Below are 16,568 nucleotides of genomic sequence, written 5' to 3'. Positions count from 1 at the left end.
AGCCTCTCTTTATAATGTCTAGCACCCAGTCCGAAACCCCTGGAAGCGCTGCCCATGCCTCTGCATGGCTGGCTAAGGGTTGGATGCGAAGCGCACTCTGTTCGCCGTGCGACAGAGGTGCTTCGGGGCGCAATAACATAGGCGTTACGCCTGTAACATTCGAGGCGGGGAGCGCGCTTATTACAGCGGGCAGAACGCTCGTCCTCGACCCTACTACAGTGCTTAACTGAGTGAGGGAGGGCTGAGAAAGTCTCGTGGGACTCATGCTGTCTGCGAGTAAATGTGGGCGGGAAACGGGCACATTCACTGCTTTGGATGCGCTGCCTGCCTGTGCAGAGCGAGCGCGCACAGGTCCCGTTTTTACAGAGAGCCTGTGATCTGTGAGACATAGTGTTCGTGGGCACTGGGAAGTGGGCACTTTTACTATGTTGGAAGCGCAATCGACCTGAGTCGATTTTATGTGCGCGAGCCCTAAGTGTAGGGCTGTGCTTGTGTGTAGGGATGGGCACTGAGGAGTGGGCATCGACACTACATTTATAGCACCATCGGCCGTGGCCGAGACACCAGAAAATACACTCTTTTCGGGATATATCTGGGTAGCCGTAAAAACGGCTTTTGTGTGCAGGCAAGCGGGCAGCTGTGCGGGCTTGCGCTTTGCAGAAAACGCTGGAACAGTCGCAATTCTTGGGACTGAAACAGCGGCGCGCTTGGGTGAGAGACCGGCCGCAACGGGACTCACACACCTGCGCTTTCCTAGGCGTGCTAGGACTTCTTCGGGGCTTCCGGCTTCACTGCAATCCTCGGCCGCGGCCCGCGCTGAGCGGGGCGTCGGTTGCTAGAGCGAGAGCGGGGCCTCGAGCTGCGCTGCTGTCGCTGCTGTGAAGAGGCGGCCGAAGGCGGGGGCTGAGGCTGAGAGCTCCGCGGGGGCTGTTTTTCACGACTCGCTGCAGAACCAGAGCGCTTCGGGAGGAAGTGCTTGAAGGCTTGAGACGCTTTCTGGGCTTCGGTAAATCTCTCTACGAACTCGGAGAGAGAAGATCCGAAGAGGCCAGCGGAAGACAGCGGGGCGTCGAGAAACGCGGTGCGCTCGGAATCAGCCATCTCCGTGAGCGTCAGCCATAAGTGCCTCTCAGCAACAGTGGCGGAAGCCATACACCGTCCCATGGCTTGTGCAGCAGACTTGGTAGCGCGGAGGGAGAGATCCGAAGCGCTTCTCAAATCCGCGATGCAGATAGCGTCAGGCCCCATCTCGTCCAGCTTACGGAGGAGATCACCCTGGAAAATCTGCAGCGTAGCCATGGTGTGTGGTGCCGACGCAGGCGGAGAAAATTCGCGTGAGCAGCGTCGACGTCATGCGGCAGGCTTTGGAAGGCAACACCGGTTTAGTCCGCCGTCCAGCAGAGGGCGGGCAAAGGTGGGTCGCTATCGCCTGCTCCACCGGCGGAAGTGAAAGGTAGCCTCGGTCTTTAGCATTATCCAAGGAGGAAAATGCTGGCGACACAGACGAACGTGTTCGTGCTGAGTAGGGAGCGTTCCAGGCCTTCGCAACTTCTTCATGAAGCTCAGGAAGAAAAGGAGCGGGCTTTGATTCCGGAGAGGTGCGCTCACCAGGGAGGAAGCTACCATCCAGCCGGGTGCGAGAAGGGAGTTCCGGTGCAGACCACTCGAGGCCGAGGCTCGCCGCGGCCAACGCGAGTACTCGCATGAGCTCCTTCTCGATGCTAGCTCTTGCCGAAGGCCTACGGGCAGGAGGCGCGAGATCCTCGGAGCTCGCCCAGTCCTCGCTGCCTGAAGCTAGCAGAGAGCAGGAATCTTTCTCCCCCGACGCGGCTTCGGAAACAACTTCCTCTGATGAAGCGGCGGCAGACTGCGGGCGCTGAGCATCAGGAAGTGATTCAGGGGAAGCCGGTGAAGCAGGCGGGCGAACCGGCGAGCTTGGTCGGGCTGGAGCGGGTTCCGGGACCCGCTGCGAGCGGCGCTTCTTACGGCGCGGCGGGGAGTGCAGGCTCTGAGAAAAATGCCAGGTGAGTCCTCAGAGTCACCATCGGCAGAAGCTCGCAGTGAGGGCAGCCGCCGTCAGCGAGCGCGGTCGCTGCATGATCCTCACCCAAACAGGAGACACAGATGACATGACGGTCTCCCTCGGTGAGTGGGGCTCGGCACGAGCCGCAGGAAGGCATCTTTAGAAAGACGCAGCTCTTTTAGGGGGTGAGTGTTGCAAGGCGAACACACACACACAAGAACAATAATAATAGAAAGGATATGGCGTCGGAAAGCGCAGCAGGTACGGCGGTAGAAGGCGGCGTTGGCCAGCGGCTTCGAGGGCTCGTCCCGCTGAAGTGCTTGCCTCAGACGACGCGTGCTTCCTCGTGATCCAGCGATGCGTGAGCTTCGCTGAAGAGATGAAAATCAAGTGAATCAGCCTTTTCGAGCTCCTTTTATAGAGGTTAGCCACACTCGTCTCGGCTTCGCGCCCTCCTTGGCCTGACGTCACTTCAGGCCTCGCTCGATAGGCTTATGCAGTTGCCGCAGAACAGCCAATGAGCGAGCAAGCTGTCGCGCCATAGCTGTGTACTGCTGCAACGCGCTTTACATATATGGAAAATTAAGGATAATTTTTTGCTTCAGTATTTCGTGAAAAAAGAGTTTTTCCCGTAGCGTTTTACAAAAACGCAGTACGAGAGGACTCTCGTAAGAGAACTAACATTTTATTAACGGACAGCAACAGGTTTGCTTCTGTCCTCAGCACTACTTCTGGATAACTAAAGTGCATCAAGTACAAAATTAGCAGACTTTAAGTATACCAATTTAGTTTACCAAAAGTACAATTGCAGGGTATCTGTCTGTCTATAAATTACAGGAATGTCTGTCTGTCTGTGTGTCTGTTATTCACATATCTCTCAAACCGATGGAGTTAAAATTAGTCCGATGGATTTCAAACTTGACAGGTGTTTTGCTACGGTGCACAATTGCATGCAGTGTCAAGTTTGACGTTGTTTGGATAAGAAATGCAAAATATATAGTTAAATATATCGGTAAAAGAAGCACACATTGGCTTTTGCCACTCTAGTGGCTGGCCACTCCCCCTCTCACACTAACACTGAGTGAGCACAGTGCAGGACCAGAGGCCACTCCCCCTCTCACACTGACACTGAGTGAGCACAGCGCAGGACCAGAGGCCACTCCCCCTCTCACACTAACACTGAGTGAGCACAGTGCAGGACCAGAGGCCACTCCCCCTCTCACACTGCACACTGAGTGAGCACAGCGCAGGCCACTCCCCCTCTCACACTGACACTGAGTGAGCACAGCGCAGGACTAGAGGCCACTCCCCCTCTCACACTGACACTGAGTGAGCACAGCGCAGGACTAGAGGCCACTCCCCCTCTCACACTGACACTGAGTGAGCACAGTGCAGGACCAGAGGCCACTCCCCCCTCACACTGACACTGAGTGAGCACAGCACAGGCCACTCCCCCTCTCACACTGACACTGAGTGAGCACAGCGCAGGACCAGAGGCCACTCCCCCTCTCACACTGACACTGAGTGAGCACAGCGCAGGACCAGAGGCCACTCCCCCTCTCACACTGACACTGAGTGAGCACAGTGCAGGACCAGAGGCCACTCCCCCTCTCACACTGACACTGAGTGAGCACAGCGCAGGACTAGAGGCCACTCCCCCTCTCACACTGACACTGAGTGAGCACAGTGCAGGACCAGAGGCCACTCCCCCCTCACACTGACACTGAGTGAGCACAGCACAGGCCACTCCCCCTCTCACACTGACACTGAGTGAGCACAGCGCAGGACCAGAGGCCACTCCCCCTCTCACACTGACACTGAGTGAGCACAGCGCAGGACCAGAGGCCACTCCCCCTCTCACACTGACACTGAGTGAGCACAGTGCAGGACCAGAGGCCACTCCCCCTCTCACACTGACACTGAGTGAGCACAGCGCAGGACCAGAGGCCACTCCCCCTCTCACACTGACACTGAGTGAGCACAGTGCAGGACCAGAGGCCACTCCCCCTCTCACACTGACACTGAGTGAGCACAGCGCAGGACCAGAGGCCACTCCCCCTCTCACACTGACACTGAGTGAGCACAGCGCAGGACCAGAGGCCACTCCCCCTCTCACACTAACACTGAGTGAGCACAGTGCAGGACCAGAGGCCACTCCCCCTCTCACACTGACACTGAGTGAGCACAGTGCAGGACCAGAGGCCACTCCCCCTCTCACACTGCACACTGAGTGAGCACAGCGCAGGACCAGAGACGGAGAGGGTCAAAGAAAGCAGCGGAGCTTAAGTAGCGCTTTCTCGGAGTTCACTGAGTAGCCTGCTCCCTGAATCGTCGCGCTTATTCAATTGTGGATGTTAACTGAATCTGTAAGTCAGCTACACTGTTTACTTCTGAATATTATATTTTATTCTGGTGCGCTTAATGTTATCGCTACTGTGTAATAGTAGCCTATGCTATTCACCAACTTAACATATCCTATTCAGTGCGTTCACAGTCTCTTTCACGGCCATCATTTGTAGTAGCCTATTCACAAACTGTTTGCTCAAGCATAGCCTGGTCTCAATGCTAAGTTATTACTGTGTCATGCGCGCTGAAGTTAGCCTGTAACTATGTGATGTTGAATATGCTATGTTAAATAGTTGCCCTGCCTATTCAACAGGATAGCTCATGTCGGCTATGCAGGCTTAAACGAGGTTAACTCTCCTCTTACCGATCATGACGGCAAATCCCCATATCCTTACTGTACACCATACCACTTCATTAACTGTATACTACTGTCTACACTGAACTATATGTCATATACTGTTTATACTGCACTACCTGTCTATACTGTTCACTTTGCACTTTTCTGCATTTTTGCACTTCTGATTAGACGCTAACTGCCTTTCATTGTCTCTATAATTGTAATCTGCACAATGACAACAAAGTTTAAACTAATGTAAATCTAATCTAATCTAAACTCCTGCTACCTGTAAACAGATATCCAAATACGTCACCTAATATCACCATTATAAATTGGTTTGCAACCATGTAGTTCAATTTTCCATATTCATTGTGTCATTATGTCAGTATCAGTATTTGCTTTCTACTTTCTACAAATAAAAATGTCACTGAACTTTTGCTGTGTAATTGTAACAATGAGCACTCAAACACATCAAACCAACAATTACTAAGAACACACACAAAAACTGATTTTGCATGGGCACTGCACTAGTTTATATTAAGTACATAAATATATAAATCTGTTTGTAGTATACTTAGCATAAAATAAATGAATTTCAAATATGTTTTAATATATTTATTTTTCACTAGGGTAACATTTTTGTCTTGTTTTTATTCTTTGATGAAAATGACGATAGATAGTTTTTGTCATTCAAAACGGGTTTTTATTTGGTTATCATCTCGTTTTCGTCAGTGAAATAATGGCGTTGATGAAAATTGACAAATTATTCGTCAACGAAATTAACACTGTGTGGTTGGTTATGATTCTAAGCTGCAAACCAGACCAGATGCTATTATGCCAATAGTCAAATGTCTGGCTGAGCGAGTCTTGACCTGTTAGCCTGACAATGTCCAACTAGGCCATCTAGACCTTTCTGCACCTCATTGCCCCGAGCTCCCATGCAAAACATCCACAAAGGGCCACCTGGCATGCTTGACTAGTAAATAATCAATACCGATTTCCAAATGTTCTCCCTTGTTTGACCTGAGGGCTATTAATTCTTTGAGAGTGGTGGGTAGGCACTGTAGACAGAGATTTATAGTAGAAGCAGACAGCTGTGGATGATGAATGCGGGTGTCACTACAGGCCCAGCACAGGCAGTGAGGAGGCCGCAGGCACGAGGAGGACCCTGAAAATGTGCATAGCTGCTCTTCCAGTTCTCAGCTCAACAGCATGGGCACTACAACAGAACCTTAGCGTCAAACTCAAGCAGATGCCCCTTTACTTATCTCAAGCTCATTACAGTTAGTGAGAGTAGACAGCATTGATTTAATGTACTGTCTTTCGCAACCCAGACTTCTAATTCAGAGTTTTGTGGAAAGATATATTTCAGCAGAACTGACACCCAGGAGCACAATAATACAATATATGAAATGGACTGCACTTCAGATTACACATGAGCTCTTTTCCTAAACCTACTAAGTTCACTTGCTGCCTACTGTCTGCTTAGGCAGCATCTTAACTTCACAAGTCACCAATTTAGATTGCTCTACATAGCAATCTACATCTCTGTACATCACACAGATATTGCTCTTCCTATTGACTCCATTTGATTCTAATTTGATTGTTTTATTTGTTTGTTTGTTTGTTTGTTTTTTTCATGAAGCTTAGTGTAGTGCATTCTAGAATTGTCTTAGACATAAAGTGTGCGATGCTGCCATAAAATTTGGCCTAAACAAATGATAATGTCTACTCTCACTAACGTTTATTATACCATGGGTTTTTATCAAACTTTTTAATCAGAAGCTTTGGGAAGAACATATTGCTTCTCTGGTTGTAAATAGCTTAGCTGTACAGCATGGACTTACATACGAAAGATCGCTCAATCTATCCTTTTTTTGTTGTTTCTATTTTTTGAGTCTGCAAGGCAAGATAACAACCTGATGAAATTTTTAGTCCATCCACACACTCAAACGGATTTCTTTCTGTGTCTGGAACCAGTCAATCCTTACGTTCCCTTGCGGCCGAATCCATAAAACTGAGATAGACAGATCCTTGGTGTGAGTCTTCTCATGTCTATCTATAGGTGGAGCCTCAGTTACAGCTGCTTGCCTTCCCTTCCCTTCAAACTACATTCCAGGTGTTGTTAGATAAAAGCCTGGCATTATATTCAAATGTCAGATTTCTATGGACACTCTATTCTAGTAACCCTTCTGTTCTTCCAGGGGAACAAATATTTGTTCTCAGTTGAAATGCTTATTTTATATGAGTGACATTTTTTGCTTTTCTTCTATGGTTTGCACCATGCTCCAAAAGTCAATTAATGCAATTAAAGAATATTTCAGTGAAGAGGTTTAACGGTTTAGACAACTTAAATGTGATTTTCGAGCTAGGTTACAGAATCAAGACTCGGGGAAGGGTGTGGATATTTCACATCTATGAGCGGCTCATCAGCTGAATTAACTGGCTGACATTTTATGGGCCGCCTGAACGCATCAAAATGACAATGCCAAAGAATGGACCAAATTGCAGAGTATCAATTTGTGTCAGAGACTATGGCTGCCCCTGATGTTGTGGACAATTTGCAAGATGAAACTTGATTTAGGTGATGAAAAATGCACCAGACAGGATAAATAGAAATGATAATGTTACAAATAACAGCAATCATTGTCTAATCAGTGTCTGGCAGTTTTCAGTCATGTTGAAATCCTCAAGGTCAAATTCGAGCCTATGATATGCATGCAGGGATTCTCTGTTGAGTATATATAATCCTTCTCTTTCTTATATTAAATTGTGTGTGTGTGTGTGTGTGTGTGTGTGTGTGTGTGTGTGTGTGTGTGTGTGTGTGTGTGTGTGTGTGCGTGCGCGTGTGTGTGTGTGTGAATTTCAATAATTTTAGTTGATATAATATGTGACCCTGGATGACAAAACCAGTCACATGGGTCACATAAATAAATAAGCTTTCAATTGACGTATGGTTTGTTATGATAGGACAATATTTGGCCGAGATACAACTATTTGAAAATCTGGAATCTGAGGGTGCAAAAAAATCTAAACATTGAAAAAATTGCCTTTAAAGTTGTCCATTTATGTTCGCGATTGTGCTGCATTCACTCACAAAAATAAATGTTTTATATATTTACAAAATATCTTCATGGAACATAATCTCTACTTAATATCCTAATGATTTTTGGCATAAAAGAAAAATCTATAATTTTGACCCATACAATGTATTGTTGGCTATTGCCACAAATATAGCCGTGCTACTTATGACTGGTTTTGTGATCCAGGGTCACATATAGTTGATTTTAAGAAAACACAGTCTATATATGTTGCACCATCATGACAATATTTGAGACATGGAGTTCTATAATATACACTCCATATTCTAGACCAATAAGTGCTTGGAATGTCTCTGATTGTGCAGGTGAAGTAATCTTACCTTCATGATGTAAGAGTTTTAACAGAGCCTGGTACGTCAATCTATCTGACAGCACCATGATGGTTTACAGAGGGAAAATACTGTTTTTGAAAGAACAATAAGAGTCCTCAGCTTGCAGTTTTAGTCTTGTAGAGAAAAATGACTATGTTTGTATGAGATGCGAGGAACCAACCTATGGCTTTGTCTGAAAAATGGATTCCCCTCAGGGAGAATGATATTTATGATCTATCAGATAAGAAGCACGACAGAAGAGAAAAGCCTGCAAATCGCAGTAACTTTTCTTCAGGAACAGAACAGAATCCTTCCATTCCACTCTGTCCTTCCTGCACCTGAGAGGATGTTTGATTTTCTCCCCACAACGTGCAGGATTAACTGTAATATCAGGGCTGGAGCGTTTGTGACGATAACTTGCACTCACAAACAGTGTGATGTTCTAAAATATACCCACAAAAAAAGATCTCCTTCTCTAGGAGTAATTAGCTTAAACGGGCAATTTCACACCCCGTTTGGAGGTTTAATATGCTCAATGCTGGTTTAACGGACAGACTGTGCCAAATAAGGAAGGCACAAACATTAGCAAAAAATATCCCAGATGGCCCTTTACCACATATAAAACTCTATGCAAATGCTAAGAGCACATAACTGATGTCTTACTTTTAACTGACAGGCACTAGGACCCAGAGCACGAGATTTGGGTAGCATGCAGGGGGCAGGGTTTTTTTTAGAGCTTTTGTGGCAGAAAGTGCCATTGCGGCTTTGTCAACCCATTACCATAGTTATCAAGGAAACCAGACCCACATGCTTGTGCCAGCGCAGCCTGAGTCAATTACCACTGAGAGACAGTCATTTGTAGGCAGTGGCCTGGCCTATTGGTATTATCACAGGTCATATTTGAATAAAGTCACCTTGCTGGTGTCTCTATTTAGCATCTAGCATTTAAAAAAAAAGAAAATTGCATATTCATGTTCATTATCTTCGAAAACCAGATAAAGATATCACATATATTATCATCATCATTCACTGATTATTTGCTTACATCCGCACAGGTTGTTTACAAAAACAATGACATCAGGCTGGAACTCTCCCGGCTCGCCCGCATTGTGGACCCCAAAATGAAGATCCAGGGAGATGTGGTGTTCAAGTGCGAGAATGTGGCCACCCTGGACCCCATCTCGTTCGAGACGCCCGAGGCCTATATCAGCCTACCTAAGTGGAACACCAAACGCATGGGCTCCATCTCCTTCGACTTCCGTACCACTGAACCAAACGGCCTTATTCTCTTTACCCACGGGAAGCAGCAGGAAAGAAAGGATGCCCGTAGCCAAAAGAATACAAAAGTGGACTTTTTTGCAGTTGAGCTTCTGGATGGAAGTTTGTACCTGCTGCTGGACATGGGCTCTGGGACTATCAAAGTAAAAGCCACACTGAACAAGGTGAACGACGGGGCCTGGTACCATGTGGACATCCAGCGAGATGGAAGATCAGGTCAGTGTGTGTGGATACTCAGACAAATACACTCACACACACACACTTAAGTGTTATTTATACCATGCTTAACACATTTAATAAATGATTTGAATCCAGTACATACATGCATACATGTATTTATTTATTTGTTTCTACACTACTCTCTATTGTAGTAAAGTTAATATTATTGGCACCTTTATGATAAATGTGATTTTTTCTCATTTGTTGCTTAGGGTAAAAATGTCTGATAAATAAATGCCAAGTAATTCAATGTAAATATATGAGAATTATACATTTTTTAATAATAATAATAGTAGTAATCATAATAACATTAATAATAATAATCATTATTAATTGTATTCATGTATTATTTAATATTTAATGATTGATTATTATTTATTTAGTGACTTGTTTCACATGCAAAGAGATTACAGGATTACAAAATGTAATTCCTAATTAAAAATTTAATTCTAAACATGTTTCACACACAAAAGCAGTTAAAAACAATTTGGCACCCATATTAACAGGTTAGGCCTAAAGGTCAGAGAGAGTGTTGAAAATGGCCTTGTACATAAAAATTACGACAGAAATTACTAACATTAACTAACATTATAAGTAAAATTAAAGAGACATATCCTATATTTCCATTTTCGATGTGGGTAATAATATGCTCTTAGAAATAAAGACATTGTGGTAAATTGTGTCTTATTTTTAAAACCAATTTTTACCTTTAAGCTCATGAAGAACTCCCACTTTGTTTCATTATTAAATCGGTTGGATACTGTAATTGCTTGTGTGTTTTCCATCGGCGTTAAGCTCTGCAGCCCAAAGATAACAGCTTTAAACAAAAAGCGCAGTGGTTAGTCACCAATAATGGACACATTTAGTCCAAAGTAGGCTGACATTTTCATTTCACATCTACTTTGACAGAACTTTCTATTAGAGTTTATCCCCCTCTATCTTTCTCTGTATCCTCATTCACCTCTTTCTTTCTTCTTTGCCCTTGAATCGCTGGCACTCTGTTTCTGAATCGATCGACGACTACTCCATATCACTTCATAGCACAGGGCCCTTGGGAGGTCTTGTAGGATATCAATAATGCGAGGTTTTAGACAGAGCCATGTGGGTGACTGGACCAGTGTCAGTTCTGAAGAGATTATTCCCATTGATCCCTGGTTCCCCACATGGGATGCATTGTTTACATCTGCGTGTCTGTATGAGAGACACCGCTTTACAAGATTCACACACTCCCGATGAGGTCATAAATAGGAAATAATCCTCTCATAGCCCCCCACTCTCTCTATCTCATAGTCTATGGATGGTCATTATATCCCTATCTTTGTCTCTTGTGCACAGCGGACACAGGACAGACTGTCTGAGATTACGCAGTACGGTAATTTACAGTTGTTTAGTTTACAGTCTGTCCACATAAAAAAAGAAGAAAAAAAAGCATGTACTTTGAAAGTATTTTAACATTTAACATTAAAAAAAAAATCCTGTTAATTTTTTTTATTTATTCAGTCCTTAAAATAGCTTGAATGTAACTCTACACCCTTGTTTCATTTAGTATACGTGGCTCCATGAACATGCAAATTAGTCCCACCTCCACTCACTCACACCAGTTTAATGAGTTTTGTGGAATACTTCATTCTGATTGGTCAATTGTGCCATCCAGCGGTATGTTATCCTTCGATAACAACCGGAAAAAACTGATAACACAGGCCCATCTGGGTTACTGTCACTAAAGTCGCCATTTTACGCTTGCTAGGAACAATCTTTTTTCATTGATGTTTCGTGTTTGGTGAGCTTATAAAATATTAAAACAGTTATTTAATTATGTCATCCAGTATCGTGGACTCGCTCTCTCTTGTTTCATATAAATGCAGCTGCTGCCATTTTGTGATGATTGTTTTATACACTGTAATGGAATTTAAGATAACAAACAAGTATGCTTTTTTCTCCAATTATTTATGTGGTGAAATACCATGTAATATGTGGTATGACTGTATGGTATGAGTGGTATGACCTCTGCTTCGCGTCGGGGTCCTGATCACCCTGTCTGGGTTTATTATGCGATAACAACCGGCTGGATGTACATTATCCCTTTCTTAACCATACGTTTCGTCATATTAAAATTACTTCTGGGGACATTTTAGAGGTTAAACACATACCTAAACTGCAACAAAAAAAAATAACCATAAAATGATTTTGGACCTCTGTGTATAACTCTGTGATTTAATTTTTTAAGGATTGCTCATATAATCTTTGTCTCACTTTTGATTACTCCCAGGCACCATATCTGTTAACAGCCGTCGCACTCCGTTCACTGCCAGTGGAGAAAATGAGATCCTGGACCTGGAGGGGGACATGTACCTAGGCGGCCTCCCTGATAACCGGGCAGGCCTAATCCTTCCCACTGAACTATGGACCGCCATGCTAAACTACGGCTATGTCGGATGCATTCGGGACCTGTTCATTGACGGTCGCAGTAAGGACATCAGACAAATTGCTGAGGACCAGAATGGTGCAGGCATCAAACCTTCCTGCAACAAGATGCCAGTCAAGCAGTGCGACAGCTATCCGTGCAAGAACAAAGGCGTGTGCAAAGAAGGATGGAATCGCTTTATCTGCGACTGCACAGGGACCGGTTACTGGTCCCGCTCCTGCGAGAGGGGTGAGTTATCTGACTTTACATTTACTTTTCCTTTATTAGTTCATATAAAATCAACAGGCCTGGATTTCTAGAATACATTTTTCATTTTATTTTAGAATAAACACAAGAGGCGGGTTTAGTTTCGAATGCAACATTTGAATGATAAAAAAGACAACTTACAATCACCGTCACGCTAGTTTGTTTAGCTTCTCACCTACAAAATCCCATCTGCTGCTGTTTGTAAACAGCAGATTAGCTCTAACATAATCAGTTAAACTATAAGCTCATTAATATCTCAGCACGTTGCTGTATGGAAGCTGATGTTCTCCGGCGTTTGGGGAGTCATGCCTGTGATGATGTCATAACTTGGAAAAAGTCCAACCCCACATACAGATCTTCAGATTTGCAGATTTCATAGGCAAAGAGATTACTATTTGCATGAAAAATTAAGTGAAATGTAACAATGTTGAGACAAATGTTTTGGTAGAGGAAATGAATGGGTTTTTGAGTGGTTGTGAATCTTTAGCTTGAGTCTGTTGTGACTGCATGTTAGAATGACTCCATATGGGCCAGTACGTAGGGGTTCCAGGTAACCAGGTAATAGAGGGACTTCCAGCATGTCTGTGAACACTCTCCATAGCAAATTGCTTATTATGTTGGCATGAGAGCTGGATTCTCTTATGGGCTGAATTACGCTGCATTCATTTAGTTGATATTACAAGAAACCATTGTTATCTTCTTTTTATTTTAATCTTGGTCTATATAACATATTTTGATAATCACTTTTGTAGTTTAAACGCAGTAGAGCCGTAGTTCTCAAAGGATTTGAACCAAGTACTGCCAAGTCCCTTTTAGTCAAGTTTCTTCATCCTGCCATCTTGGTAAACGCTGTTTACAGTGACGTATCTACAGCTCCCTATATACTTCAGTGAATACAGACCGAAATATGCATCACTGTTTTTCAAGAAAACAATTCTATAGCATGTATCAAATCACCAATACTATTTCACAACAACAGTATTATATATGTTGCTTGCCTGCTTATGTACTTTTTTTTTTGTTTTTTTTTCTTAAACTAGCTTCTATACTACTTTGTACTTTGTACTACTTTGCAGTAAAGCTAATATATTGTTGACACCGTTGTGATAAATTGCTTGTGATTCGCATCATTTGTTGCTTTGGGGAAAAATGTTTGATAAACAAATGTAAAGCAAGTTAAATGCAAATAGATTAGAAATAATAAATAATAATAATAATAATAATAATTATTATTATTATTATTATTGGGGTAAGGTCAGAATTAAGGTAAGGATTAGGTCACGGATGAAGATTATCTTGGTGATCATTACTCCAATTTCTGATTTGCTGCTTAAAAAAAAAAAAAAAAATATATATATATATATATATATATATATATATATATATATATATTAAGTAGCTTATGGGATGGATTCACAAAAACATCCAGGACATTCAAATTTTAGATTTTAGGCTCATGTTTCTGAGAATGAAAATGCTCTAAATAACAAAAATATGTCTCGAGATTATAAGGGGCAGACATTGACATTGACATTAATTGTTTTGTTTTTGTGTTTGTGTTGTTAGAGCACATGGAATGCTATCATCTTTTGTCTTTGTGCAATGTTTTTAGACAGATGTAAAAGTCATATACAACAGTTTAACACTCCATTGACAGAGAATACAGACTGTACATCAACCTCCTGCACATTCATTTGCCATAAATGTCAGTCATAATCATCGGCAAGGGCATCAAACTATTCTCATTCTGAGTAGAGATGCTTCTAAACATTGTCATTCGACTACACTTATGCCACAAGGCAAAATATTCAGCTTTCTAAGTGTCAGTCACCCACACACATAAACATACACTAACTCTTTGTTGTGATTGATAGCAATGAAATCTGTGCACCTGGAATGCTCATTTGCATGGCTCATGTCTGAACTAATAACCAAACACTGAAATGACTAGACATCCCTAAAATTTAAAAGAGCACTTAATTTTATTAATTACATTTAATTACACACTTAATTGCATAATTATTAGGGATGCTAGCTAAGATGCTTGAAGAGCATCTACATAGAAGCATCTACATAGAAAACGCAGAAGAAATTCCTTGGGACTGGTAAAATCTGTGCACCCTGACTCATTGAGCAAGCCAGTCAGTTATGTTAAGACTAGTAATTTCAGCCATCTTTTCACATTTTACTGCGCAATATGCATCACAGTCAGTAAACAGACTTTGGATCATCGGATGCACCATCTGAGACAAGTAGTCAAATGTCTTATAGTTCTGGGTGAGTTTTTTAACCGCAGATGCGCGATGATGCTGCTTGTGCTTGAGAAACACCCGTATTCTAGTTGCTTCCAATTTCTCACACACAACACCACTTGAACCATCCATAAAATAAGCTTTCATAAAGTTTGGGAAGTTTGAAGTGAATTTCAAGGACATTCGCAGGCTTCATTGCACAGGATATGCGCTGTGAGAAACGCGTGCTTTGCTTGATGTTAAGTGTGTGTGTGTGTGTGTGTGTGTGTGTGTGTGTGTGTGTGTGTACGTGTGTGTGTGTGTGTGTGTGTGTGTGTGTGTGTGTGTGTGTGTGTGTGTGTGTGTGTGTGTGTGTGTGTGTGTGTGTGTGTGTTATAGCCTTAAACCCTCACTCAGGATATCAGGACTACCTGATATTTGTCCAGATCTATTATCTGCTTCATAGAAGCCTGTAGCTGCTGCTCGGGTCAGACAACTGGCTGCTGTCACACACCACGCTGTACTCCTGTCGGTACACATACACTTCAGATTTTCTCTAATGCACACTCAGCATTTCAACCCTGACGAACACCTCTTTTTTCCAGCTTGAGGAAATTTGACATTGTGCTGGACTGAAATTTATAGTATGGAAGTGCTGCAGTTTGGGTAAAGCTAATATTGTTGACAGCTTGACGTGATTCATCTGTTGCTTTGAGAAAAATGTCTGATAAACAAATGTAAAGCAAGTTAAATGCAGATGAGAAATTAGTAATGCTACTACTACTACTACTACTACTACTACTACTACTACTACTAATAATAATAATAATAATAATGATAAAAATAATATAGATGGATAGATTGATCTATTATTCTATGTATTATATTATTTTATGTAAAATATACTTCCAGATGTTCTTTGTTAATTTTCGATTAGTCAGCTTTAACATCTAAACATGTTCTGTCACATACATTTATATTAAACAAAAGCCTACAAACTTAATGAATATAAATATGAATGTGTCTTTTTCTCTGTCATTTTTTGATTGGCATGAATTATATTCTAAACAAAGAAAACTTCCCTCACTGAATAGCTTGCTGGAATATAAAACAACGCAAGCTGGAGAGTCTGAATTAACTGAATTCTGCTTCCTTAACATTTATTAAATCTATTATACAGAATGCAGCTAGGATCTCTCAAGGTCATCGCTTATCTTACGCTTAAAATTACAAACACCCTAACTAAATATGAGCTCAGAAAACTATATTCTGAGGGGTTAAAGAGATGAATACAGTGCTGGATTCATTATAGAGGCCCAATTTTAATTTAAATTTTTACATATTACAATATTGTATCTTTTTTTTTTGTATGTTACTCTAGCATTGACTATAACATTGACCATATTCACAATAAAGCACAGTGCCATAAATTGCTTTTATGAAATGGTTATTGCATAATAGACACATTTTCATTAAAGGGGACCTATTATGCCCCTTTTCACAAGATGTAAAATAAGTCTCTGATGTCCCCAGAGCGTGTATGTGAAATTTTAGCTCAAAATACCCAACCGACCCTTTTTACAGCATGTTTAAATTGTCACTTTTTGAGGCTCAGAAAAACATGCTGTTTTAGTGTGTGCCCTTTAAATGCAAATGAGCTGCAGCTGCACGGCTCAGGGGGCGGAACCTCACAAGCTTGCACTCAGTGTCAGAACAATCTCGGAATAATGATAATATCAAAACAGAAACTCTCAGTAACGGTGTTCATTTCGACCCGGAGTCGGACAATAATGCCTACAGAGATGGAACAGGTATAGTTTAGTTTAATTACGGTTAAAACGTATATGTCATTGCTTGTGTATCCACTATTAAGCCTGCTGTAGAGGACCCCGTCCGAATGATGGCCAAAAATATACTGATGAGTTTAATAAAGTTTATTGTACATAACACAAAAGATGAAGCGTCAGGTTTACTCCAGAAAATCACCCTAAGAGCTGAGTAAACACAGTATAAGAAGTACATAAACGAATTTCGGTAGAGTTGAGGGAACA

At 42.6% G+C, this 16,568-nt stretch overlaps 1 protein-coding gene across 21 annotated transcripts in view; it reads left to right on the top strand.

Moving 5' to 3' along the window:
• nrxn3a (neurexin 3a) overlaps positions 1-16,568 on the top strand; it is a 285,254-nt gene that overhangs the window by 67,295 nt on the left and 201,391 nt on the right. For all 21 annotated transcript variants that reach the window (XR_014603916.1, XR_014603917.1, XR_014603918.1 and 18 more), the window contains 2 exons: positions 9,174-9,612; positions 11,885-12,268. Coding sequence is in view for 16 of the 21 variants with exons in the window: in XM_084096195.1 (XP_083952321.1) it covers positions 9,174-9,612; positions 11,885-12,268 (823 nt within the window). In the remaining 5 variants the exon portion in view is untranslated. The remainder of the gene's footprint in view (positions 1-9,173; positions 9,613-11,884; positions 12,269-16,568) is intronic.

Source organism: Abramis brama (assembly GCF_963993115.1).
Source record: "Abramis brama genome assembly, chromosome: 21".
In the NCBI taxonomy this organism is placed as follows: Eukaryota; Metazoa; Chordata; class Actinopteri; order Cypriniformes; family Leuciscidae; genus Abramis; species Abramis brama.
The sequence above is the reverse complement of the archived record's forward strand: the minus strand, read 5'-3'. Positions and strand labels throughout refer to the sequence as shown.